General features: G+C 41.6%; 2 protein-coding genes across 2 annotated transcripts; both read right to left on the bottom strand.

Annotated features, from left to right (window-relative positions):
• Positions 1-2,076: 2,076 nt before the first annotated feature.
• LOC127345334 (AP-4 complex subunit epsilon) lies at positions 2,077-10,707 on the bottom strand. The gene is made up of 11 exons (XM_051371799.2): positions 9,932-10,707; positions 9,627-9,812; positions 9,308-9,523; positions 9,099-9,209; positions 8,451-8,648; positions 8,215-8,346; positions 7,692-7,748; positions 7,494-7,610; positions 6,541-6,618; positions 5,113-5,256; positions 2,077-3,640 (listed from the first exon to the last, which is right to left on the bottom strand). The coding sequence occupies exons 1-11, from the start codon at positions 10,532-10,534 to the stop codon at positions 2,606-2,608; spliced, it is 2,877 nt and encodes a 958-aa protein (XP_051227759.1). The 5' UTR covers positions 10,535-10,707; the 3' UTR covers positions 2,077-2,605.
• A 9,995-nt stretch (positions 10,708-20,702) lies between these two features.
• On the bottom strand, positions 20,703-26,591 carry LOC127345335 (uncharacterized). The gene is made up of 14 exons (XM_051371800.1): positions 26,446-26,591; positions 25,280-25,881; positions 25,165-25,199; positions 25,004-25,082; positions 24,814-24,892; positions 24,423-24,503; positions 24,206-24,324; positions 23,764-23,817; positions 23,304-23,463; positions 22,545-22,803; positions 22,229-22,339; positions 21,957-22,082; positions 21,726-21,777; positions 20,703-21,354 (listed from the first exon to the last, which is right to left on the bottom strand). Exons 2-14 carry the CDS (start codon positions 25,811-25,813, stop codon positions 21,205-21,207), a joined length of 1,839 nt encoding a protein of 612 aa, XP_051227760.1. The 5' UTR covers positions 25,814-25,881; positions 26,446-26,591; the 3' UTR covers positions 20,703-21,204.
• Between the last annotated feature and the right edge of the window lie 716 nt (positions 26,592-27,307).

Consider the following 27,307-nt stretch of genomic DNA (forward strand, 5'->3'; position numbering starts at 1 on the left):
CGTGCTTTGCGAGATGAGCTGCGTGCACACTGGTCCCTCCCTACAGAATCTATTTTCATGAACAATTGCAAGGACTGGTTTTTTCAGCTTCTAGGCTCGACCACTTTGGAGGTACAAGCGAAGGTTATTTATTTGTTATGGAGATCCTGGCATCACCGCAACAATGTAGTCCATGGTGACGGGAAGGCTTCGATTTCGTCCTCGGTTCAATTCTTGGTGAACTATCAACAATCCTATGCGGCAGTGACTAATGGGAACAATGCCACCTTGGATGTATGCTCCTCTTGGACTCCTCCGGGCGACGGCAAAATAAAGGCCAATGTTGATGCTGGTTGGGACTCAGTGTCGAAGCACGCTGGACTTGGGATCATCATTCGTGATCAGCTGGGGCAAGTGATATTAACGGAATGGAAATTTATTCCTTTTTGCAATAGCGCTGAGGAAGCGGAAGTGCTGGCTTGTCTTGAAGGAATTCGGCATTTGATCAATCTACAGAGGTGGCCAGCGATCTTGGAGTCTGATTGTCTCCGTGCTGTGATGTCGATATCGTCTGAGTCCGTGGAACAATCTCCAAGCTGGGCACTAATTCTAGAGGCACGGGAACTTCTGAAGATCTTTCGAGACATCGTCGTCTCAAAGGTGGACCGTGTGTGCAATGGCGTTGCTCATGTCTTGGCGCAAGTAGGAAAATCAGGTGTTAGTGCTATTTTATGTGACTCTGTCCCCGACTGCGTTCGGAACCTGGTTTTTCTAGATTGTAAGAACACTCTGTAATCCTTGGGCAGCAGGTTTTCTTTCGCACTCTTTTCCTTACCAGGGTACCTGAGGGGACTGGAAGGTTTTTAATGAGGCGGCCTGCTGCATCTTATAATATATGTGTTCTTATGTCAAAAAAAAAAAGAGAAAACTCAAAAGAGAGCCATCATCCGACTCAGCCTGGCGGCTGAATCTATCACTAAGTATGTAAAATTAGGAACCTGCATGATTGGTGCAGCTCGCCATTTTGTCCAACCAAATCACACAAATGACCAGATCTATCTCACACGCACAGTATAATTCATAGACCTGCTGGTAACAGCTTAATTTAACAGCAACTAGCAACTGTCTATACGCAAGCAAAGACGTGTAGAGGCACTGAGGCATATGCGTATGCATGAAAAACGACGACTAACCAACCAATCCCTATTCACTACATGCGCTCACTGCCGCGTTACCCCGATCAGAGAGAAGATCGTGAAAACTTTGACAAGAATTTCGCCCAAAAGAACTTAAAAAGCGCCATCATCCGACTCAGCCTCATCACTTAACCGATCTCACCTCCACTAGCTACGCCTGTACACATAGTTGAAAATATGGCGACATTTCCAGATTAACTTACATGCAGCTACTCAGTTAGCATGGTCCTTAGTCCTTTATTGCGTGTAGGTGTAGCTGAATGTACCAGTTGTAGATTAATCTTAGTTGACTCGAAGTCAAGCACCAATTATCTTTGGTGGAGCAGATAGCAAGATAGGCCAGAACCTAACAGGATCTACTGGATTGTTTGGGGCCGGCAGGTCGGATATGATGAGATGAGTTGGAGCGATCGATCGACAGCAACCAGTGAAGAGCGATTGGCACAGTTACAGTTACTTAATTGCATGCACAATCCACCCATAATTGCAGCAAGCTGGTAAGCGAGAGCGCCAATTTTCCAACGTGCTAACGTCGTCAAAAGGGAAAGAAAAAGCCCCGAAAGGGCTCCCGCTCGCTCTCTCATAGTTATTCTTTGGCGTATTGCTCTCAGACCCTTGCAGTTGTATGGTTGATCAACGTTTTTTCTTTATTTGAGAGCATATGGCGAAAACTGTCATAACACAGATTTGATATCGACCCTGCCATCTGTGCGAATTAATTACCTAACTTCAATATTGTGCCTTGCAGATCATGTTCTTCCTAACGGGACAAAAAAAAGGTCGGATATGGGAAGCAGAATCTACAGATTTGAATAAACAACAGTCCACGCCCCTACTTTACAGAAACTAAACAGATTTGACTCAATGTTGATAAGGATGACGAAATGGCAGTACTTTGGCATGAACCAAACAAAAGAAATGAAAAAAATTGCATCGAAAGGCTACAACGACATGTTTGTTCCATGATAACTTACATTTTTATCCCATTCAGTTCCAAAAGCTATCTAATGACACAAAGTATTCTAGTTCCCAGAGTCCATCTACTGTATATCCAATATGGGTAAATATCAAACAACGACACAACAGGCCCCTTCGCAGCTGAACAAAACAGCGCAGGCGCACGCCTCTGGACACCAACCTCCTCATGTACAAATTACACATCATGTAATAAACACATGTACACTAGTCTCAACAAGAAAATTGTCATGCGAAAAAACGCAACAGGAAAGTTACCCGCAAACATCCACCCGTCAACACCGCAAACCCCCTCCCAATCGGGAGGGTAAAGGTCGTGCCTTGTGACTCAACCAAGTATAACTCTCGTTCCTGTGCTGATCAAACAGCTTGATCATCACCGGTTCACCCATCAAACCATCTTGGGGCTTTGACGGCTTCGACCCAACTTGTGCACAATGAACATCTGGTGTATTCTAGCCTAGCAAGTCCTTGAAGAGATTAGGATTGTTCCCTGTTGGTGTCACACCAACTTGCCGTGCGGTGGCATCCTTCTGCAAGGCATCTTGAAGACTATGGCCCTTCTTTGCAGTTCCTGCTTTTTGGGCACCAACTGCAGGTTCTGCGGATACACTAGTGGTTCCGGTGTCATCCTGGAAGATGGACATGAGGTCTGGTGTGTTTGAAGCGATGGGAGCTGAGGTTGCAGAAACAACCGGAGAGGCCGATGTTGGTCCAAGGAGCCCATCTAACTGTGAGAAGGGGTCAGCTGATGGAGCACTTGATGGAACTGGCTCACCCAGATCCATCAGATCTGGTGGTGGGACAGCTGGGACTACTTGCTCCTTGGCAGGCTGAGGTGCTGCATTAGCAACAGTTACTTTCTCAGTGGAGGAACTCTCTTTTGCTGCCCTCCTACCAGCATGTGCCTTCCGATCAGCTTTTGCAGCCGAACCAAAAAGTGAAGCAGCCAGCCGTTGTTTTTCTGCTGAAACTTCTGCTACCTGCTGTTTCTTAGAACCATATGAGGATTCCCGTGCCTGTGAACTTATAGGACCTCCCCCGTCAGAGTTAGAGGCCCCATTGGCTGCTTGTTGGCTAGAGGTCGAGCTTGAAGGTGTAGAAGAGGAGGTATAGGATTCCCTTCCCCATTTCTTCTGAACCCCATCAAGACGAAGTTTGGCACCAAATTCACCAGAAGGTGCATTGCCTGATGGCTGGGATCTTCCTATCTGATGGTCTTCCTTATAGTAACTTGGTTCTGGAACTGGAACAAGGTCAGTAGTCGGTAGGTAAACACTGCTTTGTGAGGTTGCTGTAGGTACTGAAGGTTTAGGTAGCTCATAGGCCTCAAATCTAAGAGCATGGGTAGATGTATCATGTTGGTCCTGTGTTCTGTAGGTGCCAGCACTTACAGCACCTGAGCGTTCACTTTCAGGAATGTAAGGTGCCGCACCGTTTTCCAAGGCTTGCTGCACATAACTGTTTAAAAATGAGAGGTTTCTGTCGACCTGCAACATAAATTGATATTCTTAGGTGTTAGACCTATTGGATACATAATGCCTTTGACACTGAGAGGTAAACAAATTCACAGCATGTCAATATTCTTGTTCGCATAATGCCTAGGTAAAAAGAGCGCATTTGGGTTCATTTATACTCCCACTATGCCAAAGTATAGTGCGTATTAGGTTTTTGCAAAGTCAAATAATGTAAATTTTGACCAAGTTTGTACACAAGAGTATCAACATCTAGAATATAAAATCAATACCACTAGATTTGTCATGAGGTATATTTTAATATGGTATAATTAGATACTACCTCTGTCCATTTTTTGATGTCAAAAATTTGTCTAAATTCAAATGTATCTAGACACGCTTTAGTGCATAGATACATCCGAATTTAGACGAACCATCAGACATCTATTAATGGACGGAGGGAGTATTATAGATGTAGATAATTTTCTCAATTAACTTGGTCAAAGTTGGTGCAGTTTGACTTTTGCAGAAATTTATGAGCACTATATTATGGCAAGGAGGGAGTATTTGGTAGTAATTATATCAGCTCTTATGAATGTTATATGCTTGCTTCATCTTTTGACTAAAGCAAAATCATGGTAAATTTCGTCTTGAACCATGTAGAAATTTTGCTGCATGGAAAGCTGTAAAATTATTTAATTAACTCAAAAAGATCAGATAAATGTGAAAACCATTGGATGACGTAATTTATGAACTTCAGATTGATTAGTCAAAGAATAGAGATTTCAAAATTTCTTCTCTCACACAGCTTTAAAAAGCTTATTTAACTTATTTAGGCTTTGCCGGTGTAGAAAACATGCAATACATGCCACAACATATCCCAAATTATGTTGCTGATCCTGATTATACTCGGTTACCAGAGATCCACCCAAACTTCATATGACCCAAAACCATTGTATTATAAGGGACGGATAGATCTAATCAAGGTTGCATTTTGTACTATTAAATGTAGAACATTTCCTAATGAAGCAAACTGAAAAATCAAAGTAACATACTCAGTAAAGGAAAGGGTGCGGATTTTTGGAGGACAGGCTACACATAACCTTTTTTTGAAAAAATCGAAAATGGCATTCTGAAATTTCAAAAAACAATCTGAAAAAAAATCTAGATGTAGACGATGTTGATTTCTATAATTTTGCTAAAATTGAAATTGAGATACCATATATTTGAGGCTGCATAAAAATGACAAAATCTGACAGATTTTAAGATTGTGAGAGTTTGCACTGTTCACTATTGTAGATGTTAGATTTCTTCATTTTTGCACAGCTTCGATAATAAGGTATTTCGCATTGCAACTTGGCACATTGGTAGAAAACAACATTGTCTACGTCTAGATTTATTTTCAATTTTTTCTGAAACTTTGAAACGGCATTTTTAATTTTTTCAAAAAAGAGCTGTGTAGCTCGGTCTACATTTTGGTTTTCCGGTAAAGGAAAGGCATAACATACCTCAATATCTTCACAACTGGCATCCAAGGGCATTACACTTCCAACAGCCTGTTTGTCCAAGCCTAGTAAAGCCTGTACCTCGTATGCACGCTGCTGCAAGTCTGTTGAATGCGAAGCTGATAATTCATCTACCAATGACTGAAACTGCAAACAAGAGGGGCAGATTTACAAATATTAGATAAACAAACAAGAAAAAGTAATAACCAAACCTATACACAAAGAGTTTCTAACTAAATGAAGCAGTTTTGTCTGAAGTAACAAGAGGGGGCAGATTTACAAATATTAGAAATACAAACAAGAAAAAGTAATAACCAAACCTATACATAAAGAGTTTCTAACTAAATGAAGCAGTTTTGTCTGAAGTAACAAGAGGGGCAGATTTACAAATATTAGAAATACAAACAAGAAAACGTAATAACCAAACCTATACATAAAGAGTTTCTTACTATTAAGCAGTTTTGTCTGAAGCAAATTCATATACTCCCTCTGGTCCGGAAAAAGTGTCCGGCTGTTAGTCTAATTATGTTTTGCAGTTAAACCCTTCAAAATTAGCATTTATGGCATGACCTGGAACGGTTTCTCGTGCCCGAGCGTGGTATTGGCCCCGTCTCCTTCCCCACATTAATGCGTGCCAATGAATTAATGCGACCAGACTTTATTATGCAGAGGAGTGCGGGTTAAGGAATATATAAGTACAGGGTTCTTTTGGGAAAAAGGATCGTCCGACACTTTTTACGGACCAGAGGGAGTATTTCTTTTCTGTACACTCGCCTCCACCAGGTAGACAATATTTACATCATGCATTCTATTTCTAGTGTTTTCCTCTCGCTTCAAATGTTTTGCTTCACATCATTCAGTATCGAATCATGTACCGGACCAAGCAGTGGGTTTGCTTCTTAGAGCTACGCAGTACAAAGCATGCCATCATGAAAATGAGTTCAGGCAGAAGGTTGTCTTAGAGCTACGCAGTACAAACATGCCGTACAGTTAAGCAATACAGACATGATACTGTGAAAACATACAGGACAAACTGACCGTACTTAATTTTCTTTAGTTGGCGGTGCTTGTCCTATATGCTCAAGTTCATAAATTAAAAGCACAACAGCTGCTTGCCCGTTGAGGCAAAACCACCAAAATGAAAGGATAATAATACACATGCCAATGTAATATAACAGAACTCTAGGCAACACAGTTTTAGTTATTCTAACTTACCCATGACTGTTATACTTGTGAAAACAACACATGCAAACTCATTTAGTTCAGATTTGAACTAAAGCCACAGCAAGAATTATGGAAAGAAGCGAGTACTTATCTATTTCAATGCACATGCAAAGCTGCATGTAAGAATCATAGTTTGAATTGAAACATATGACAACTAAAGGTCAAAACTGACAAGGAGATGCAGAAAAGAAGCATGATTTCATTTACCTCGGGCAACATAGCAGTCTTCCTTCCAACAGCAATTTCAAATGCAAAAATCTTCAAAATTGCTGAGACTGCGTAACCCTTAAAGAAACGGTAAAAGGCACATGCCAAATAGTACAAAAAGGATACATATATTAGCAACACAACATAGACTTGTACAATAATGTAAGTGCAAAAAATAGCTTAAGCTTAATGCATGCCACAAATACGGTCTAGACTAGATAAATTTGAATTCCAGGATGATTCAATGAAATCATGGAATGAAAATTGACGGTCATATCCACAATAAACTGCCTCAAGGGAAAACCAGGAGGTTTGCACTAATGAATGTCTGTATGTAAAAAATATTTTATACAAATTTGTGGAACTCAAAGGTAATACAGTGCCGACTTGGTAATTGTGAGAAATCGATAATGTATGTAATACTGAATAACTATACTCCCTGCGTGACTGCGTCCCAAAATGTAAGGCGCACTTTATTTTGCACAGCCTTCGATGCACAACTTTGACCACTAGTATATACTTATATGAATTTGGAATGTATAAATGGTATTGTTGCATTTTTCTTGCAAAATCTTTCATTTGATATATCTTTATTATACTAATTTTGTGGATGTATTATATGTACAAATCAAAGTAAAAGTTGTAAGTTGTTGACCAGCGAAAATCAAGGGCGCCTTACATTTTAAGACAGAGGGAACCATATATAAATTGATTATCCAGTAGGTATGTAGAACATGAAGTACTTCCAAAACTGATCCTAAATGGTAAACTGATAACGGGCACTGTTTTAGCTTGACCAAAGTAACTCCAAGTTTATAATGTTCCCAAAACTATAGTTACAGAGTATCGCCACAGCTAGAATATATCTTCTCATATTACACTTAGAACATGCAAGCTAGAAAAAGGCCCAGGCGGTGGATCAGTGATAGACAAGCCAGGTTAAAAAGGCATACCCTGACAGTGTCATCCGTTGGGTGGGCCTCTGCCACATCACACAACTTCCCGATAATATAAGAAGCAGGATGCTTCCCATCTGATGTTCCGTATTCCCCCAAAACCCAGCATATGATCTGAAAGTAAAAAATGAAACAGTATAAATTACCCCTAAAACTCACTTCAGGGTACAAAAGAAATACAGAATACATAACTACCTGCAAAAATGAGGACGGAAGCTTTGGCTCCCCCAGAATCCGGAGGTACGAATCGACCTGTTTAAGAAAAAGGAAGAGTTATATAACTGATCACATAGTTAGAGAATCTTAAAACGGAGAATCATGCATCCAGTTGAAGAGGCTGCTAAAGTCTTGTTAACGCTAAAAAAAGGTACTCCGCCCAATCAAGCCGAACAATATAGCAACAACTGAAGCATGAATACTCCTAAATTACCCTCTTTTGTCCATTATAAAGTTAAAAAAGTAATAAGTATGGCCAGTTCAGAGCTAGTATTCTTTTTACTCCCTCCGATTCATATTACTTGTCAGTAGTATAGATGTATCTAGAACTAAAATGTGTCTAGATAGATCCATATTAGAGACAATTAATATGGATTGGAGGGAATATCTTTTTCGTGACATTGTTCCGTAGCAGATTAACGACAATTCCATATTGGCAACAATCATGTTTACCATTAAAAAACTCAGCAACAAGGGATTACAGGAAGTTGAGAGTACATACAGCTGATGATCTCAATTGACTATCAGCACCTTCATCCTCCTCTCCAAATCCTTCAGCAATAAGACGCATTAGATTGTGCGCCACTCTAATGTTGACAAGGTCTCCAGCATGCTCAAAGACTTTGTTCATGGTCTGGAAAAGAATTAAAGGAGTCAAAGGATTTTCTGTCAAAAGCAACCAACAGTTGAAAATTACATCAAGTGGTTGACAAGAAAAACACAATACTCATGGATTACCTGGATGAACCACTGATTGCTGGGCGCAAACTGTTCAGCTAGCTCAACACAACGTGATGCAATTTCTGCCTTATAATGGTGATCAGTTATGCTGATCATGTACTCAATCATCCGATCAACAATCACTTCGATATTAGTTGATTTTGTCATCTTATAAAGAAGCTCAAAGGTCTTGCGCTTCAAAGTGTCATCAGGGTCCTACTCGTAAGAACGTCTAATGGGTCAGGAATCAAAAGTACTAGTTAAATAATACAACGAGAATGCTGATACAATCGCATGCATCTACCAAGCTCACAGATAATAACATGAAAATGGACATGCCAGTAGCAAAAAAAAACTAGGTAGAGTAATAGAACATATTGAATATAACAGATTGATATGCCCTTCAGCTCATTAGAATCACCTTTTCAGGTAACATGATTTGATTTGATAGGATGTAACATGAAAATGTAGTGTCAACAACATATCACAATTTTTAACAAAATTAAGTTCTGTGGCTGGGACATGCTATTGATAAAGCGTCTTAGATTCATTTTATCGCAGCATGCTATAAGTACATATGATATATTGATATGGATGGCTGCAGCACAATAGATAGTCTATTGTTTGACATGGATTCTGGAGATGTTAGCTTGTCACATTCCTCACCTCTAAGCAATCGATAACAGCCAGCTGGTGCTCTTCTGCAATATCAGGATTTATTTTTATTAGTCGTCCAAGAGCATCAATGCCCATATACTTAAGATTATGGCTATCACTCTGCAAACAGCAAACGGCAGGTAAGGGTTAGCTTCCAGTTAAGTAACAAGCACAAAAATCATGAAAGTCATTTATTTCGCCCTATAAAAGTGCCAAACCTTCAGAAACTTTGATGTTGTTTCAGCTGCAGCATCTAGCATCTTAGAGTTTGGGAAAATGCACGAGATACAACATATGCACTCATACAATATTGCATTGCCAATGTTGCTCGCACTATCACCCTTCCTGAATATGTCACCCAAGACAGTGTACATATGACCACTCGCTTGCTTGTCACCGCTACCCAGTACAGCAAGTATTTTCAATAATTTTATCTGCAAATAGCAACAGAGAACATCTAAGGAAATAAGATGATGCCAATTACACGCCTAACATAGCATCCTTGAACCAACTAATTTAAAAGTATAACTCACGGACCTGAATAAATGGTGCTGGCATTTGGTGGTAGTCGTAGGAAGTTGGAAGCCTCCTCTCTGCAACTTGTTTGAGAATGTTAACAAAGCTAACAACTAGATCCTTGTACGCATTTGGATCTTCCAAAACCAGGTCGTAGAGTGGGCATAGAGTTGCACCCATCACCCCAGGATCATTATCACAGAGTTTCTGCAGAACAATAAGCACCGCTGTTGAGAAGGACGAGTTCTGCTACTTCTACTCTAGTTGGGGAGAAGCCGAATTAGAGTAAAGAGGCGAAGGAAAGGCAAAAATTAATGTTTTTGGACCTTGCGGAAGTTGGAGACTAGGTGGGAGACGGATGAGGGGGATCGCTGGTAGAACCGGTGGAGCGCCATGACAGCCTTCTTCCTTACGGCCTCCTTGGGGTGCGCGAGGAGATCGACGACCTGGGGCAGCACGGCGGGGATGGCCTCCTCGCCGATGAGCCTGCTGGCGGCGGTGAGCGCGGCGCAGACGACGAGGTAGTTGTCGGACCTGAGGTCCTTCTGGATGGTGTTGACGACGAGGATGACGAGGTCGTGGCGCTCGTCGATGAAGAGCGCGACGGCGAGGTAGCCGGTGCGCTTGAGCGGGAGGGACTCGTCGTGGGTCATCTTGACGGCGTGGATGTGGCCGAAGGAGGCGTCGTGGCCGAGCATCTCGGCGTAGACGAGGCGGAGGAGGAGCTCCTTCATCTTGCGGCGCGGCACGTCGGGGTCGGCGAGGCGGCGCTTGAGGTACTCGAGCTCGCGGACGATGATGCGGTCCTCCTCCGCCTTGGAGCGGGCCTCGCCGATGGACTTGACCAGGTCCAGGAACTCCTTCGACTGCCCCCACCCGCCCTGCGACCCCATCGCCAGCTCCCGCCCGATCGTCCGGAGCTGCTCCATTGCGTTGGGCTGGGGGCGCGGGGTGGATGGAGGATGGTAGGTCGCCGCCGGCGACGGCGACGGTGGTGGCGGTGAGGGGCGGGGAAGTGAGGAGGTGGAGATCTGGATCGGGCGAGTGGGAAGGTGGGTTTCTTCGTCGGGTAGAAGGGGGAGATCGGGGATCAGCCTTGTTTTCCCTCTTTTTTTTCTTGTTTTACTTGGCTTGTTTTGCTTTGTCCAAACTCCAAAAAAAAATGAACATAAACTTCAAAGTTTTTTTTTTCTAGTGCATCATTTGTGGCAAAAAAAAATCTTGGATGGAGAATTTGGTATCCATAAGATTTCATTTTGCACATTAATGAGTGAGTTCAAAACTTGAAATATGTTGATGTGTAATTTGAGGAAAGTTATTCATTTCCGACGTTCGTTAAGAAGACTTTAGATCCAACCCCTCGTGTCCATGTGTTGGACTGAAGGAGAAAAATGTGCGAGATAGAGGAGGAGGGCGAAGAAGAGGAAGGAAGGACTGGAGGACTGGCCTTAAATCCAACAACCGGCAAGGTGATCTCAAAAAAAAACGACAAGGTGATGGGAAAGGTGTCACGCGAAGGGGCACACGAGTAATGAGCTTCCGCCGAGCTTGAAGGATGGCCAAGTCAGGGTGTAGAAGGGTCATGACAATGCGGTTGACGGAACAAGGAGGGTGGCAATGAAGAGAAATAGTATATATGTATGGTGACATACTTGTATAGGAGTATGCGGACGAATCCTACTTACAAAACAATTCTAAATCTTGGCCATTGAGAGATAACAGTGATGTACCCCTACATAACCCCAAGGCTCTAGCAGAGGAGAAAGCTTTTCGAAACCCTTAAGTAGTCCCAAGAGAGGCTCAGTCTATAGATATGGTAGATCACAATAGACTACTGATACGTCTCCGACGTATCGATAATTTCTTATGTTCCATGCCACATTATTGATGTTATCTACATGTTTTATGCACACTTTATGTCATATTCGTGCATTTTCTGGAACTAACCTATTAACAAGATGCCGAAGTGCCGATTCTTGTCTGCATTTTTGGTTTCGTAAATCCTAGTAAGGAAATATTCTCGGAATTGGACGAAATCAAAGCCCGGGGGCCTATTTTCTCACGAAGCTTCCCGAAGTCCGAAGGAGAGACGAAGAGGGGCCACGGAGGGCCACACCCTAGGGCGGCGCGGCCCCCTGGCCGCGCGGCCCTGTGGTGTGGGGCCCCCGTGCCGCCTCTTGACCTGCCCTTCCGCCTATAAAAAGTCTCCGTGACGAAACCCCCAGTACCGAGAGCCACGATACGGAAAACCTTCCAGAGACGCCGCCAACGCCGATCCCATCTCGGGGGATCCAGGAGATCGCCTCCGGCACCCTGCCGGAGAGGGGGATCATCTCCCGGAGGACTCTACGCCGCCATGGTCGCCTCCGGTGTGATGTGTGAGTAGTCTACCCCTGGACTATGGGTCCATAGCAGTAGCTAGATGGTTGTCTTCTCCCCATTGTGCTATCATTGTCGGATCTTGTGAGCTGCCTAACATGATCAAGATCATCTATCTGTAATTCTATATGTTGCGTTTGTTGGGATCCGATGAATAGAGAATACTTGTTATGTTGATTATCAAAGTTATGCTATGTGTTGTTTATGATCTTGCATGCTCTCCGTTACTAGTAGATGCTCTGGCCAAGTAGATGCTTGTAACTCCAAGAGGGAGTACTTATGCTCGATAGTGGGTTCATGCCTTGCATTGACACCGGGACGGTGATGAAAGTTCTAAGGTTGTGTTGTCTTTGTTGCCACTAGGGATAAAACATTAGTGCTATGTTCAAGGATGTAGTCACTAGTTACATTACGCACCATACTTAATGCAATTGTCTGTTGTTAGCAACTTAATACTGGAGGGTTCGGATGATAACTTTGAAGGTGGACTTTTTAGGCATAGATGCAGTTGGATGACGGTCTATGTACTTTGTCGTAATGCCCAATTAAATCTCACTATACTCATCATGATATGTATGTGCATGGTCATGCTCTCTTTATTTGTCAATTGCCCAACTGTAATTTGTTCACCCAACATGCTGTTCGTCTTATGGGAGAGACACCTCTAGTGAACTGTGGACCCCGGTCCAATTCTCTTTCTTGAAATACACCCATCGCAATACTTGTTCTATCGTTTTCGCAAACAATCATCTTCCACACAATACGGTTAACTCTTTGTTACAAAAGCCGGTGAGATTGACAACCTCACTGCTTTCGTTGGGGCAAAGTACTTTGGTTGTGTTGTGCGGGTTCCACGTTGGCGCCGGAATCACCGGTGTTGCGCCGCACTACATCTCGCCGCCATCAACCTTCAACGTGCTTCTTGACTCCTACTGGTCCGATTAAACCTTGGTTTCTTATCGAGGAAACTTGCCGTGCGCATCACACCTTCCTCTTGGGGTTCCCAACGGACGTGCCAACCACACGCATCAAGTAAATTTCTGGCGCCGTTGCCGGGGAGATCAAGACACGCTGCAAGGGGAGTCTCCACTTCTCAATCTCTTTACTTTGTTTTTGTCTTGCTTAGTTTTATTTACTACTTTGTTTGCTGCACTAAATCAAAACACAAAAAAATTAGTTGCTAGTTTTACTTTATTTGCTATCTTGTTTGCTATATCAAAAACACAAAAAAATTAGTTACTTGTTTTACTTTACTTAATATCATGCATGTTTTTATTTCACTAGTTAAGCATAATGGAAAACAACAAAAATATGAGAGATCTTTATGAACTTTATCTTGAATTAGGACATGATGTGTTTGAAGAGAGAATTAAAAAACCCATGGAACTTTATATGCATGCTAATGGGAATGTTATTACTATGGATGCTTTGAACACCATTGTTGCTAATGCTATGGAAAATTCTAAGCTTGGGGAAGCTGGTTTTCATGATCTTTTTATTCCCCCAAGCATTGAGGAGAAAATTTACTTTGATGAAACTTTGCCTCCTATTTATGATAATGATATTGGACTTTTAGTACCGTCTGTTATGGAGGATAAATTTGATTATGATTACAATATGCCTCCTATATTTGATGATGAGAATAATAATGATAGCTACTTTGTTGAATTTGCTCCCACTACAACTAATAAAATTGATTATGCCTATGTGGAGAGTAATAATTTTATGCATGAGACTCATGATAAGAATGCTTTATGTGATAGTTATATTGTTGAGTTTGCTCATGATACTACTGAAAGTTATTATGAGAGAGGAAAATATGGTTGTAGAAATTTTCATGTTACTAAAATGCCACTCTATATGCTGAAATTTTTGAAGCTACACTTGTTTTATCTTCCTGATCTTGTCACTTTGCTTTTCATGAATTTATTTGTGTACAAGATTCCTTTTCATAGGAAGCATGTTAGGCTTAAATTTGTTTTGAATTTGCCTCTTGATGCTCTCTTTTGCTTCAAATAATATTTCTTGCGAGTGCATCATTAAAACTGCTGAGCCCATCTTAATGGCTATAAAGAAAGAACTTCTTGGGAGACAACCCATGTTTTTTTTTACCTACAGTACTTTGTTTTTATTTTGTGTCTTGGAAGTTGTTTACTACTGTAGCAACCTCTCCTTATCTTAGTTTTGTGTTTTGTTGTGCCAAGTTAAGCCGTTGATAGAAAAGTAAGTACTAGATTTGGATTACTGCACAGTTCCAGATTTCTTTGCTGTCACGAATCTGAGTCCACCTCCCTGTAGGTAGCTCAGAAAATTAAGCCAATTTACGTGCATGATCCTCAGATATGTACGCAACTTTCATTCAATTTGAGCATTTTCATTTGAGCAAGTCTGGTGCCATTTTAAAATTCGTCAATACGAACTGTTCTGTTTTGACAGATTCTGCCTTTTATTTCGCATTGCCTCTTTCGCTATGTTGGATGAATTTCTTTGATCCATTAATGTCCAGTAGCATTATGCAATGTCCAGAAGTGTTAAGAATAATTGTGTCACCTCTGAATATGTCAATTTATATTGTGCACTAACCCTCTAATGAGTTGTTTCGAGTTTGGTGTGGAGGAAGTTTTCAAGGATCAAGAGAGGAGTATGATGCAACATGATCAAGGAGAGTGAAAGCTCTAAGCTTGGGGATGCACCCGGTGGTTCACCCCTGCATATATCAAGAAGACTCAAGCGTCTAAGCTTGGGGATGCCCAAGGCATCCCCTTCTTCATCGACAACATTATCAGGTTCCTCCCCTGAAACTATATTTTTATTCCATCACATCTTATGTGCTTTTTCTTGGAGCGTCGGTTTGTTTTTGTTTTTGTTTTGTTTGAATAAAATGGATCCTAGCATTCACTTTATGGGAGAGAGACACGCTCCGCTGTAGCATATGGACAAGTATGTCCTTGGTTTCTACTCATAGTATTCATGGCGAAGTTTCTCCTTCGTTAAATTGTTATATGGTTGGAATTGGAAAATGATACATGTAGTAATTGCTATTAATGTCTTGGGTAATGTGATACTTGGCAATTGTTGTGCTCATGATTAAGCTCTTGCATCATATGCTTTGCACCCATTAATGAAGAAATACATAGAGCATGCTAAAATTTGGTTTGCATATTTGGTTTCTCTAAGGTCTAGATAATTTCTAGTATTGAGTTTGAACAACAAGGAAGATGGTGTAGAGTCTTATAATGTTTTCAATATGTCTTTTATGTGAGTTTTGCTGCACCGGTTCATCCTTGTGTTTGTTTCAAATAAGCCTTGCTAGCCTAAACCTTGTATCGAGAGGGAATACTTCTCATGCATCCAAATACTTGAGCCAACCACTATGCCATTTGTGTCCACCATACCTACCTATACTACATGGTATTTTCTGCCATTCCAAAGTATATTGCTTGAGTGCTACCTTTAAAATTCCATCATTCACCTTTGCAATATATAGCTCATGGGACAAATAGCTTAAAAACTATTGTGGTATTGAATATGTAATTATGCACTTTATCTCTTATTAAGTTGCTTGTTGTGCGATAACCATGTTCACTGGGGACGCCATCAACTTTTCATTGTTGAATTTCATGTGAGTTGCTATGCATGTCCGTCTTGTCTGAAGTAAGAGAGATCTACCACCATATGGTTAAGCATGCATATGTTAGAGAAGAACATCGGGCCGCTAACTAAAGCCATGCTCCATGGTGGAAGTTTCAGTTTTGGACAACAATCCTCAAATCTCAAATGAGAAAATTATTAATTGTTGTTACATGCTTATGCATAAAAGAGGAGTCCATTATCTGTTGTCTATGTTGTCCCGGTATGGATGTCTAAGTTGAAGAATAATCAATAGCGAGAAATCCAATGCGAGCTTTCTCCTTAGACCTTTGTACAGGCGGCATAGAGGTACCCCTTTGTGACACTTGGTAAAAACAATGCATTGTGATGATCCGGTAGTCCAAGCTAATTAGGACAAGGTGCGGGCACTATTAGTACGCTATGCATGAGGCTTGCAACTTATAAGATATAATTTACATGATGCATATGCTTTATTACTACCGTTGACAAAATTGTTTCATGTTTTCAAAATCAAAGCTCTAGCACAAATATAGCAATCGATGCTTTTCCTCTATGGAGGACCATTCTTTTACTTTCAATGTTGAGTCAGTTCACCTATTTCTCTCCACCTCAAGAAGCAAACACTTGTGTGAACTGTGCATTGATTCCTACATACTTGCTTATTGCATCTATTATATTACTCTATGTTGATAATATCCATGAGATATACATGTTACAAGTTGAAAGCAACCGCTGAAACTTAATCTTCTTTTGTGTTGCTTCAATATCTCTACTTTGAATTATTGCTTTATGAGTTAACTCTTATGCAAGACTTATTGATGCTTGTCTTGAAGTGCTATTCATGAAAAGTCTTTGCTATATGATTCACTTGTTTACTCATGTCATATACATTGTTTCGATCGCCGCATTCACTACATATGCTTTACAAATAGTATGATCAAGATTATGATGGCATGTCACTCCAGAAATTATCTCGTGTTATCGCTTTTACTGCTCGGGACGAGCAGAACTAAGCTTGGGGATGCTGATACGTCTCCGACGTATCGATAATTTCTTATGTTCCATGCCACATTATTGATGTTATCTACATGTTTTATGCACACTTTATGTCATATTCGTGCATTTTCTGGAACTAACCTATTAACAAGATGCCGAAGTGCCGATTCTTTTTCTGCTGTTTTTGGTTTCAGAAATCCTAGTAAGGAAATATTCTCGGAATTGGACGAAATCAAAGCCCAGGGGGCCTATTTTCTCACGAAGCTTCCGAAGTCCGAAGGAGAGACGAAGAGGGGCCACGGAGGGGCCACACCCTAGGGCGGCGCGGCCCCCTTGGCCGCGCGGCCGTGGTGTGGGGCCCCGTGCCGCCTCTTGACCTGCCCTTCCGCCTATAAAAAGTCTCCCTGACCAAACCCCCACTACCGAGAGCCACGAGACGGCAAACCTTCCAGAGACGCCGCCAACGCCGATCCCATCTCGGGGGATCCAGGAGATCGCCTCCGCACCCTGCCGAGAGGGGAATCATCTCCCGGAGGACTCTACGCCGCCATGGTCGCCTCCGGTGTGATGTGTGAGTAGTCTACCCCTGGACTATGGGTCCATAGCAGTAGCTAGATGGTTGTCTTCTCCCCATTGTGCTATCATTGTCGGATCTTGTGAGCTGCCTAACATGATCAAGATCATCTATCTGTAATTCTATATGTTGCGTTTGTTGGGATCCGATGAATAGAGAATACTTGTTATGTTGATTATCAAAGTTATGCTATGTGTTGTTTATGATCTTGCATGCTCTCCGTTACTAGTAGATGCTCTGGCCAAGTAGATGCTTGTAACTCCAAGAGGGAGTACTTATGCTCGATAGTGGGTTCATGCTGCATTGACACAGGGACAAAGGATGACAGAAAGTTCTAAGGTTGTGTTGTGCTGTTGCCACTAGGGATAAAACATTAGTGCTATGTTCAAGGATGTAGTCACTAGTTACATTACGCACCATACTTAATGCAATTGTCTGTTGTTAGCAACTTAATACTGGAGGGGGTTCGGATGATAACCTGAAGGTGGACTTTTTAGGCATAGATGCAGTTGGATGACGGTCTATGTACTTTGTCGTAATGCCCAATTAAATCTCACTATACTCATCATGATATGTATGTGCATGGTCATGCTCTCTTTATTTGTCAATTGCCCAACTGTAATTTGTTCACCCAACATGCTGTTCGTCTTATGGGAGAGACACCTCTAGTGAACTGTGGACCCCGGTCCAATTCTCTTTACTGAAATACAATCTACTGCAATACTTGTTCTACTGTTTTCTGCAAACAATCATCTTCCACACAATACGGTTAACTCTTTGTTACAGCAAGCCGGTGAGATTGACAACCTCACTGTTTCGTTGGGGCAAAGTACTTTGGTTGTGTTGTGCAGGTTCCACGTTGGCGCCGGAATCACTGGTGTTGCGCCGCACTACATCTCGCCGCCATCAACCTTCAACGTGCTTCTTGACTCCTACTGGTCCGATTAAACCTTGGTTTCTTACTGAGGGAAACTTGCCGCTGTGCGCATCACACCTTCCTCTTGGGGTTCCCAACGGACGTGCCAACCACACGCATCAACTACCATTGATTTAATCTTAATGATAATATAAATTAGAAGAGGCATTTACGTACCACTTTTATCCATCGTGCGCGCCAAATTCTAGGTAAAGTTGTGCCTCTCATGTTTGTACTTTGTATACCCTTGTTCACATAATAGAAGTGAATATGTCCTTTGCACTTTCGGGGTAAAAAGAGAAGAGGAAGGGGTAGAGGAAACGTGGAGGAGGATGGCATCACAAGAGAGAAAGGGCGCACCAAGAAAAAATCACATCTAAACCTAATACTAATTTGCAGTTAAATTCACGCTAATGAACATATCCTATTTATTGTAATTATGAAAACATGATTCTACAAACTCTGATAAGCAACGGCGTAGCTATGAAGGAGTCAGGGGGGCCACCGCCCCCCAGCCCATGGACATTTCTTGAAGGATCCTGGGAAATTTGGCCCATTTGCCTCCCCTAACTTTGGCCCAAAACGTTGAAATTTTGTTCTATAAGCCCATTTTCCCTCCATGGAAACGGCCCAAGCTCCGCCACTGTTGATAAGGTCCATCATTACGGAGCCACTATCACCGGATACGAGCTAGTGGAGAGCTACAACGAGCCGACACTTGTGCTTGTTGGAGCTTCTCATTCGGTGATTGTCTACGCTGGCACCAACTCAAACATATTTGAGTAGTACAATGGCAATGTCTTCGAAGGTCCCTATGGTATGGCTCTGGACCATAACTTTCTACTGGAAGAGGGTGAAGTCTACTGGATTGCCAAGAACTCCTGGGGAAGCAAGTTGGACGAGCATGGCTATATCATTCTCATGAATATGTAGAACCATGTAAGTTGTGTGGCTTGAAAATTCGGGGCCAAGGGGAAATGCTCCCTCCCCGCGCAAAGTACATTATTGTAGTCTATACCTTCGCTAGGGAAGGTGAGTTAGGGCCAAAGAGGGCAATGGCGCCCATATCAAAGTTTAGTTAGCTCTCATTTAATCTTCTTTGGCCCCTTCTGTGATTTTGGTCAAGCTTTGCCATTTTCATAAACAATAAAAGTTAAAACGTGAATATAATTTCAAGGATGAGAAATGAAATACATGTATTTACACAGAATAAGAAACCAATATATTTATACCTATGAACAGTAAATCCCATAATGGGACGTGATGCAAATACGGATGTTGTCAAATTAATTCCAAATATCCATGTGTAGACCGGATGTTTACTCAATCGACGAGGATACGAATATCTGATAGCTTTAGCAATAAAATATTATATATGAACTAAATAAATTAGATAACTACATTTAAGTGGCACATGGCACTAATCGATAGCATATAGTGGATTGCTTTTTAAGGATTGGATGATAGAGTAAAAATAAGAATGTAATATATTCCATGCATAGAAGAACTACCATGTCCGACCATTTGTTTAGTTGTTCAAGCGATAATCAACAAGTATATGAAACCATAATTATGTTAGTAGACTACATATTCTTTGGTTTTGAAAGGCAAAAGTTTTGCCTCGTATATCATTAATTAAGAAGGAGTGTTGGCAAGGTTTAAAAAATTCGAGGGCTAAAAGGGACTCGATACTATTACAAAAAAAGGGGGGGATTACTCTCCCGGCATTAAATCTATAAAATATTTTGCCCATGCAAGGGTTCAATGTTTTGCTTTTTCTTTGATCTTTGCCATGTGGGTTGACGACATAGAGCTTTTCTTTTAGGAAAACTCTTGTGTTTCTTTCGTTCCAAAGCTCCCATGACACAATCATGAGTACCGGGATGAAGACATTTTTATTGTGTTAGAGGCTGAAACCAATGAAGTCCACCAATGTTATACTGTTGCAAATATCTTCCAATCGTCGATTTGCATTTCGTGGAGATGGAGCCCAAATTGCATCTTCTACGCGGAGGAGGTTGAGTAGGATCTATTGGAAGTGAACTTTCATTGGGTGTCTTCGGCGACGTCTTCATGAAAGATAACATCTTGGAGCATAGCCCAGAGGTTGAAGAATCTTGCAAATGGTTGGTCATGACCCCGTTGGCAATTTCTGTTCGGGTGTCCAATCATTGTTATGAAGATTCACCTTGACACTTCTATTCACACGCTTTGAGAGGAGAAAGATGGATGGTGCTTTATCTTTTGGCTTGCACCCTTGTAGCCAAGACGCGATACGGAGGAAGGGAAGAAGGGCTAGGATGGAGACCCAGCAGATTCAAAATCATATATGAAACTACTTTTATATGGTCAACTGCATCCAAATATCACTTCCCGCGTCGTAAGAGCAATGCTTGAGAAGACAGACCGGAGCGCACAGGGTCGCATGGTGTTTGCTGGCAAAAAAGCGGTAGCAGGAAGACACTATCGTCAGAAAGACGTGCACCTATCATTATATTCCGTAGCAACACACATGTATTTAGCTAGTTTGGAATAAAGGGAGCGTGCCAGAAAAACAAAGGATTGTCGAGAGAAGCTCACGCAAGCCAGCAAGTTGCAGCAGACAGATCTGGGCACTGTATTATCCAAGAACAAACACCTAATTTCATCAACAAGATAATTTCAGTAAAGAATTGTGTACAGACACGAATTAGCATACATCACTATCCTGTTCGTGCCTCGCTCAACCTTGTCAGTCTACAAGATCAAATTTTACATGCACATTGCTTAACCAAAAAAAAAAAAAGTTTGCCGAGTACCACCCCTTTCCAGTAACACTCATATATTACAAGCATGTCATACCATGGACAGGAGACACTTTCTGTAGGCAGAAAACCTAAGTCAGGTTACAGTGCAGCAACCTCTCCAGCACTGAACTCCCTCCTGATAAAAAATAATCAGCTCACAAGGCAAAATAAACATCAGCGAGCTCACAATGCACTAGCCTCTCCTGCACTGGACTTGCTCCTGGCAGCTGATAATTTGCTTCTTTCTAGCCACCAGAGCGCCGATGTTTCAGCTACCAACGTCCAAAACCACAAACACCATTGTTTACTTGTTGCAAAGGAAGTTCACCAAGAAGCTTAATCTGCCTCCCCAAGGCCATCACTGCCGTCCCCTCTTTTACTGATCGCAGCCATACCACCACGTTTCTTGCCACCGGATGCCGCCTCCGCATTTTTCCTTAAGACGGCCCCAGGTGAGGGATATGGTCTTTGTTGGAACAAAGGTCCCTGTTAATTAAATCGTAAAAAGAGGAATCATTATTCTCGGTAGGGTATACTGTTAGGTTTTAGTCTATACATTATTTGAAATCACAAGTACTGTATTTTTTCTATATAATTCTAAGTTCCTTGTAGAGATCAAGAAAATGGGACCGGAAGTACAAGTTGATGGTAATTAAAGGCCCTCCCCAAGGCTCAGGCAACCAAGATATGTGGAGGTGGAACAGGAAGTAAGGTTTGCTCCCAGAAAAACAGTATGTTACACACTAGCGGGTGTTTAGGCACCAGGATGTATACTTATCATTTAAACTGAAGCCAAAGAAAAGGAAAATATATATTCCAAGACCAGATAAAGGAAAGTTGCCAATCAGATAACATACAGATGCAGTTGTATCCGCTGCCCGTGGCTGTACACCCTTCAAGCCAACAACCCTGAAAAAAACAGAGGACTAACTTGTTAGTTCTAGGATAATTAACTCGATATACCTGCACTCTTCCTCGATTGGCCAAGCTAGACTGAAGCACATCCTGACTAGTAGCTACAATTTCCAGTTAGAATATCAATTTGAACCGAGTCGTAATTAGTCTCCAGGAAGAGGGGGATCATGTACCAGCCACCACGTGGAGCATCTGAGTAAGAGCTTGGATCCATTGGGTCAAGATCATCATCCTCAGCGCCTTTTCTTTTCCGGTTATCCTTTTTGTTTGCTTTTCCAGAAGGGGGTTTTGAGCTTGATCTGCATGTATATGACAACACTCAATAACTAATATGATGTTTTCATACTCAAGCATATGATGGGTGTAAATATGTTAGCAGCATAAACTATGAGAAGCATAACAGATTAGGCTACCAGTTGATATGCCAAATGCAGATCCCATTTACCTGTCCTTAGCTGCAATATTATTTCCTTGACTTTTGGGAGCACTGGTGCCACCTGAGTGCACAATATTGTTCGAGTAAGATGGATACTGTTGAAAAGGAAGATTCTGAACCCTGCAAAGGAGAATCACAAGCAAACCTTAGCTACATTCCTAAACTGTTTATTTGGTTATAAATAATATATAAAGAGGTCTGCAATGATATAAACATTTGTTTAAAAATATAGATTGATCCATAAGTAGGTATACTTTCAGACAAGCCCCTAAAAAACTACATAACATGTACTCTACTTTACAAGATTAGGTTATCAATCGAGTACCTTGTGCAGTGATTGCAATATCCCCACGGCTGGACAAGACCAACTCCAAATCCACCGCAGCCTGAACATCTTTGCATGTGAGGGTTCCAGATATCGGCATTTTGAGCGGTCGGCTGAACTGCAACATCGGTGGATCCTTGTGGCAGAACACCCGGATTCACAACATTGGTGGATGCTTGTGGCACATCACCCGGGTTCACAGAAATAGGTGGCTCCCACTGTGTTGCCTGTGTCTTTGTATTATAGTAATATTTCTGGCCTAAAATAATGCAAAAAAAACATATCAATATTTTAGAAAGTGTGTAGACAAACTTCTCTAACTTTAATTACTAATGCATGTACAAAAACAAATTGTTCATGTCAAAAACTCAAAAGGGTGTCAGTAGATTTGTGACGAAATTCTATCCAACATAACAATTTGTAATATCATACTCCTCCGTCCCATGAAAGATAGGTATTCATATGAAAAAACGAAAGTTATTCATAGATTTTTCCCGTTTTAAAAAAATGTATGCATAGATTTTTCATAAGGATGAAAAGTACGCTGTTTGTCCTTCCTGAGAACTAAATTTCACTTAATCTGTGTATTTTACTACACTAATGGCATTTATAAAATTAAGGTATGACTTAAAATTAATATCTGATTTGTTCCCATCATTCGAATAGCACAAAATTGTTTTTGAATGTTCGAAAAGTTCAGAAACAAAATGGTGGCACTTCTCTCTTACAAATATGGAGTTAGTACAAAAAATACAACACCTGTTGACTTGTCAAGTGCCTCCTCCCAATTCTCTGGCAACGATGGAGCAGCTTGATGTTGCACAATATTCACAGCACCACCAGGGCGATCCCATTGGGTCACTCCAGTGCTTTGGTTGTAGAAATAAGAAGCACCAGTAGTTGGATCCTTTGCCTCAACCTAAAATAGAATAAGTTAAGGCAGGGGAATGGACTCTCGCTACTATCAGCTCACAATCAATAGATGCAGAAAATATATGGTATATAATAGCTGTTGAAAGTTGCCACATATAATAGTGTGTCCAGGATGCCAAATTAAAAGTAATAAACAGATTACTCCAGATAAAAGTTTCTTACAGAAAAAATGCACTTGTAAATTGACCAAGAAAATCAGGAAAAGGTAGCTATGCGCATCAGCTAGACAATTTGTTAGCAACCTCGCAGAACAGGCATGCCTAAGAAAATGTTAGCATATACTTACCCAGCCAGGAGCCAACTCTAGGGCAGATTTGTTATGGCCTTCTTGAGAATCTGCCTGGAATTCAGTGGCACGAGAACAACGTGAATGCATGAGATAAAATCAATTGTGCACTTAGGTTCACAGAAGAGATGTTACTATGCTAGTACTTAGTAATACCATCACAGAAGGTGATCTTTTACGTTTTTCAGTACACCACTCAGATTTTTTTTAACTTATGTAGTTATGTCACAACATCTTCTCTTCATCTAAGTCCCATACACACATGATCCTACATGATATTAATTGTTTTCGTGTCTAAAGATGTATAGTAAGATGGTGCTAGCACTAGTTCAAGATTTTCCCACCTACCAGCATTCAGTTTCCAACTTCCATCATCCATTCCAACAGAAAGAGGAGGGAGAATAAGTGCAAGATAAAGCACTAGTTAAAGAGTACAAGTTACATTTTGTTTATCCGTGCTATTAGTAATTGGATTTGCTGCCTTGTCTTTAAGAATTCCCCTTGCTTTTAACCTCTGCTTCAAGAACTCAGGTAGATCATCAGCATCATCTTTTGGTTTATCTACAGGAAAATTATTAGTTAGAAAGCAGCAAGTAATATAGAGAGAGGTGGCATGTAATACCACAAAGCAGGAAGTAGCTTAGAAAGAGACGGCTTACTCATTTGAGCACTTGAAAAATTTCCAGCATAATAAGCACCACCTCCTGGTACGCCATAGCCATTGCCAATTTCAACATTGCCTGTGAGCATGCTTAATCATCAGGTTTAGCTAGGAGCATCTCAAAGATGGAACCAACAACACATCTAATGGGTGTGTGATGCAAGAAAATGATAGCTAAAATGTTAACTGCAAATAAACATAAGTTGTGTAATACAATTCCTTTCACATACAATACTGCTTTCATAATTCTCCTGAGACTTACTATCACCATAGAATTTAAAATAATAATCACCAAAATTGAGGTGCTTACACACGTAAGAAGTGTGCAACTGAAAATAGAAGGAGAATGAAAGAAAGAAAAATAGATTATATTGTGGAAACACAATGACCATTATCTGGATGAAGTGACTTTCCCCTTTTATTTGCCATCTCCGCGCGATGGTCAACCGTCATCTTTAACAAGTGTTCCTAGAAAAAAGCAAGATAAAAACTCTGAATTAACTAATGAACCTCCAATTTCACGGAGAAACAAGCGAAGGATAAAATGACATAAAAGAAAAGGAATTATAGATTATTCACCTTCAGTGCATTAGGGTCGCGCCGGCTCGAAAGTATGTCTTCCCCATATTCTGCAGGATCATTTGTTGCTTCTGCATGTCTGGATGAAAAGGTGCACATAAAACAGCAGCATCAAGCAACTGCGGACAAGCAGCACAGAAGGAAATGGGAGGGAAACAAACCTTTGATTCTGAATTACTTGCTGTGTCTCAATGTCCTAGTTATCACATTGCCACTGATCAACAAACAGAAAAATAATGCAAGTATAATCTAGATCCTCTGGAGGATGTTATTTACCTGTTCGTGAAGAATAGCCTCTTGGACAGCAGATTCGATATTTGCTGCAGAACCATTATGGTTGGCAACCTCGTGAGCAGTCGGATGGCCACCGAGATCCGAATGCACGTTCCCAGCAGCCGTAGTAACACCAGGAGTACTTTGAGGGGGAGTGGAAGTCATGTTGGGCTGCGTAGCGTAGAAGGGGCCTGCTGTATTTAGATTGTTGCCATTATTGGGTCTAGTGTTGTATGGTGTTGGATAAGCATGCGGATGTGGATTTGGATGAAAAGGCTGGGTTGCATAGAAGGTGTTTGCTGGATTTTGATTGTTATCGCCATTGGGTCTAGTGTCATACGGTGTCGGATAAGCATGTGGACGTGGACCAGGCTGAAATTGTGAAGGTTGATTCGAAGGTGGCGGACGCCATGGTCCAACGCCAGGAGGTTGATTTGAAGATGGCTGCCATGCTCCAACGCCAGGGGGTTGATTCGAAGGTGGTGGCCGCCATGCTCCAACACCAGGAGGCAGTGGCTGATTCAGAGAGCCGTCCATTATTAATCAACAGCTAAATACAACACGTTACTCCCAAATCTCCACCAGCTTAAGCTCAGCAAACGGATCTGCAACATAAGGCAATCAAGTGTAGCAACATCAGCTTCACAGTTATTGCTCTTTGGTCTTCAAATCAAACTCAGTTGTCTTCATGAATCCATTAAATATGCTGTATAAATGAGGAACATATAATTAGGATGTCTTAGCCACTGTCAGGTCTATTCAAGCTTTGCCTCACTTTGTAATTTCCTAACATGTTTGCTTTTTTCTCAGCGCGCACTGGAATCTATGAACAGAAACAACAACTGCGTCCAGTATCACTACCTCTAAGTTATTAATTTGCGCCGCAGCATGCCGAACATAAACCCTAACACCCAGATTGCGACGATGTAGACAAAACGCTGCATCAACAGGGCTATTAGGGTTGTGTCAACACCTAGCCATATGAAGATGCCAAACGCAATAATCATCAATTAGAGCCCAAAGTGGCATCTATTGGGCGGTTCCGCGTCTTGCGTGGTGCGAGCTCATAGCTAGGGCATACCTATTCGATTCTTACGGGTCAAAATCTTGGAGAGGTTCAAGTAAACACAGGGATCCAGCGGGCGAAAAATCGGGAAGCAGGAAGGTACCTTTCTCCGGCGAACTGCGAGTCGGCCGTGGGCCTCCGGCGACGAGCAGGCGGCGGCCGGCGGTGGGATGGAAGGGGACGAGTCTGTGTTGGTCGAGCCGCGAGCTAATTGGCGGTTCCCTAGGTACGGTCTTCTCTGCCGTCAGATCTCGGCCGCCAATCCTTTCACGGCCAAGATTGATTGGCAGTTGCAAGTTGTGAAACGCCCGTTTTGAATACGCTTTCAGAGCCAGTTCACGCACATACAGAGTTAAAACCCAAAAACATGAACGCCTTCGTGTAGGAAACTAGGTGACGCCCCGCGCGTTGCGGCGGAAAATCATGTTAATAACAGTTGTTTGCTCCACAAATGACCCTCTAAAATCGCCAACGAAACAATAAACTTAATTATTCTTATTAATGGGCAATGTGTAAGAAATGTGTTGTACCGAGAAAGTCAAAAAGGAGACTCCACGGTCATATACCTCATCTTCCATCGGGCTGTAAACATGAACTGATTAAGGTCCATATATGGTGTTGAAAAGTTAGTTGATTGAGCTTGAATTATCTAATGATGATCTTAGCCTAAGGACCATACACCAGTATTATTTTAGTAGTACCACCATGTTCTATTAGACCCAGGTACTTATACATTACAAAGAAAATTATCTACGAAAGTTAAACAAAATAGCCGCTAAAGGACATTAACTATTTGATCTTTCTAAGTGAAGATAAAGCAGTCAGAAGAGAAATTTTGTGGCAAACTATATGGTTGTCCAGACCTTAATATATATAGTTCTATATTAGTAACATTTAAGACGCATGTGAAAATTTCTTACCCAAGAAATCCGAATGTTCAGTTTGTGCAGGCTGGAAGCCTCATA

The sequence above is a fragment of the Lolium perenne genome, chromosome 3 (genome assembly GCF_019359855.2).
Source record: "Lolium perenne isolate Kyuss_39 chromosome 3, Kyuss_2.0, whole genome shotgun sequence".
NCBI classification, from domain to species: domain Eukaryota; kingdom Viridiplantae; phylum Streptophyta; class Magnoliopsida; order Poales; family Poaceae; genus Lolium; species Lolium perenne.

Bases quoted from the DNA above. Each gene is read 5' to 3' on its own strand.
- LOC127345334 (XM_051371799.2), bottom strand. From the start codon at position 10,534: ATGGAGCAGCTCCGGACGATCGGGCGGGAGCTGGCGATGGGGTCGCAG. The intron at 7,611-7,691 runs GTAGTTATGTAT...TTTTACTTTCAG, and splicing joins TTCCGTCCTCATTTTTGCAG to ATCATATGCTGGGTTTTGGG. The intron at 3,641-5,112 runs GTATGTTATGCC...TTTATGTTGCAG, and splicing joins CCAGTTGTGAAGATATTGAG to GTCGACAGAAACCTCTCATT.
- LOC127345335 (XM_051371800.1), bottom strand. From the start codon at position 25,813: ATGGACGGCTCTCTGAATCAGCCACTGCCTCCTGGTGTTGGAGCATGG. The intron at 23,818-24,205 runs GTAACTTGTACT...ACTGAATTCCAG, and splicing joins ATAGCACGGATAAACAAAAT to GCAGATTCTCAAGAAGGCCA. The intron at 23,464-23,763 runs GTAAGTATATGC...ATTCTATTTTAG, and splicing joins TAGAGTTGGCTCCTGGCTGG to GTTGAGGCAAAGGATCCAAC.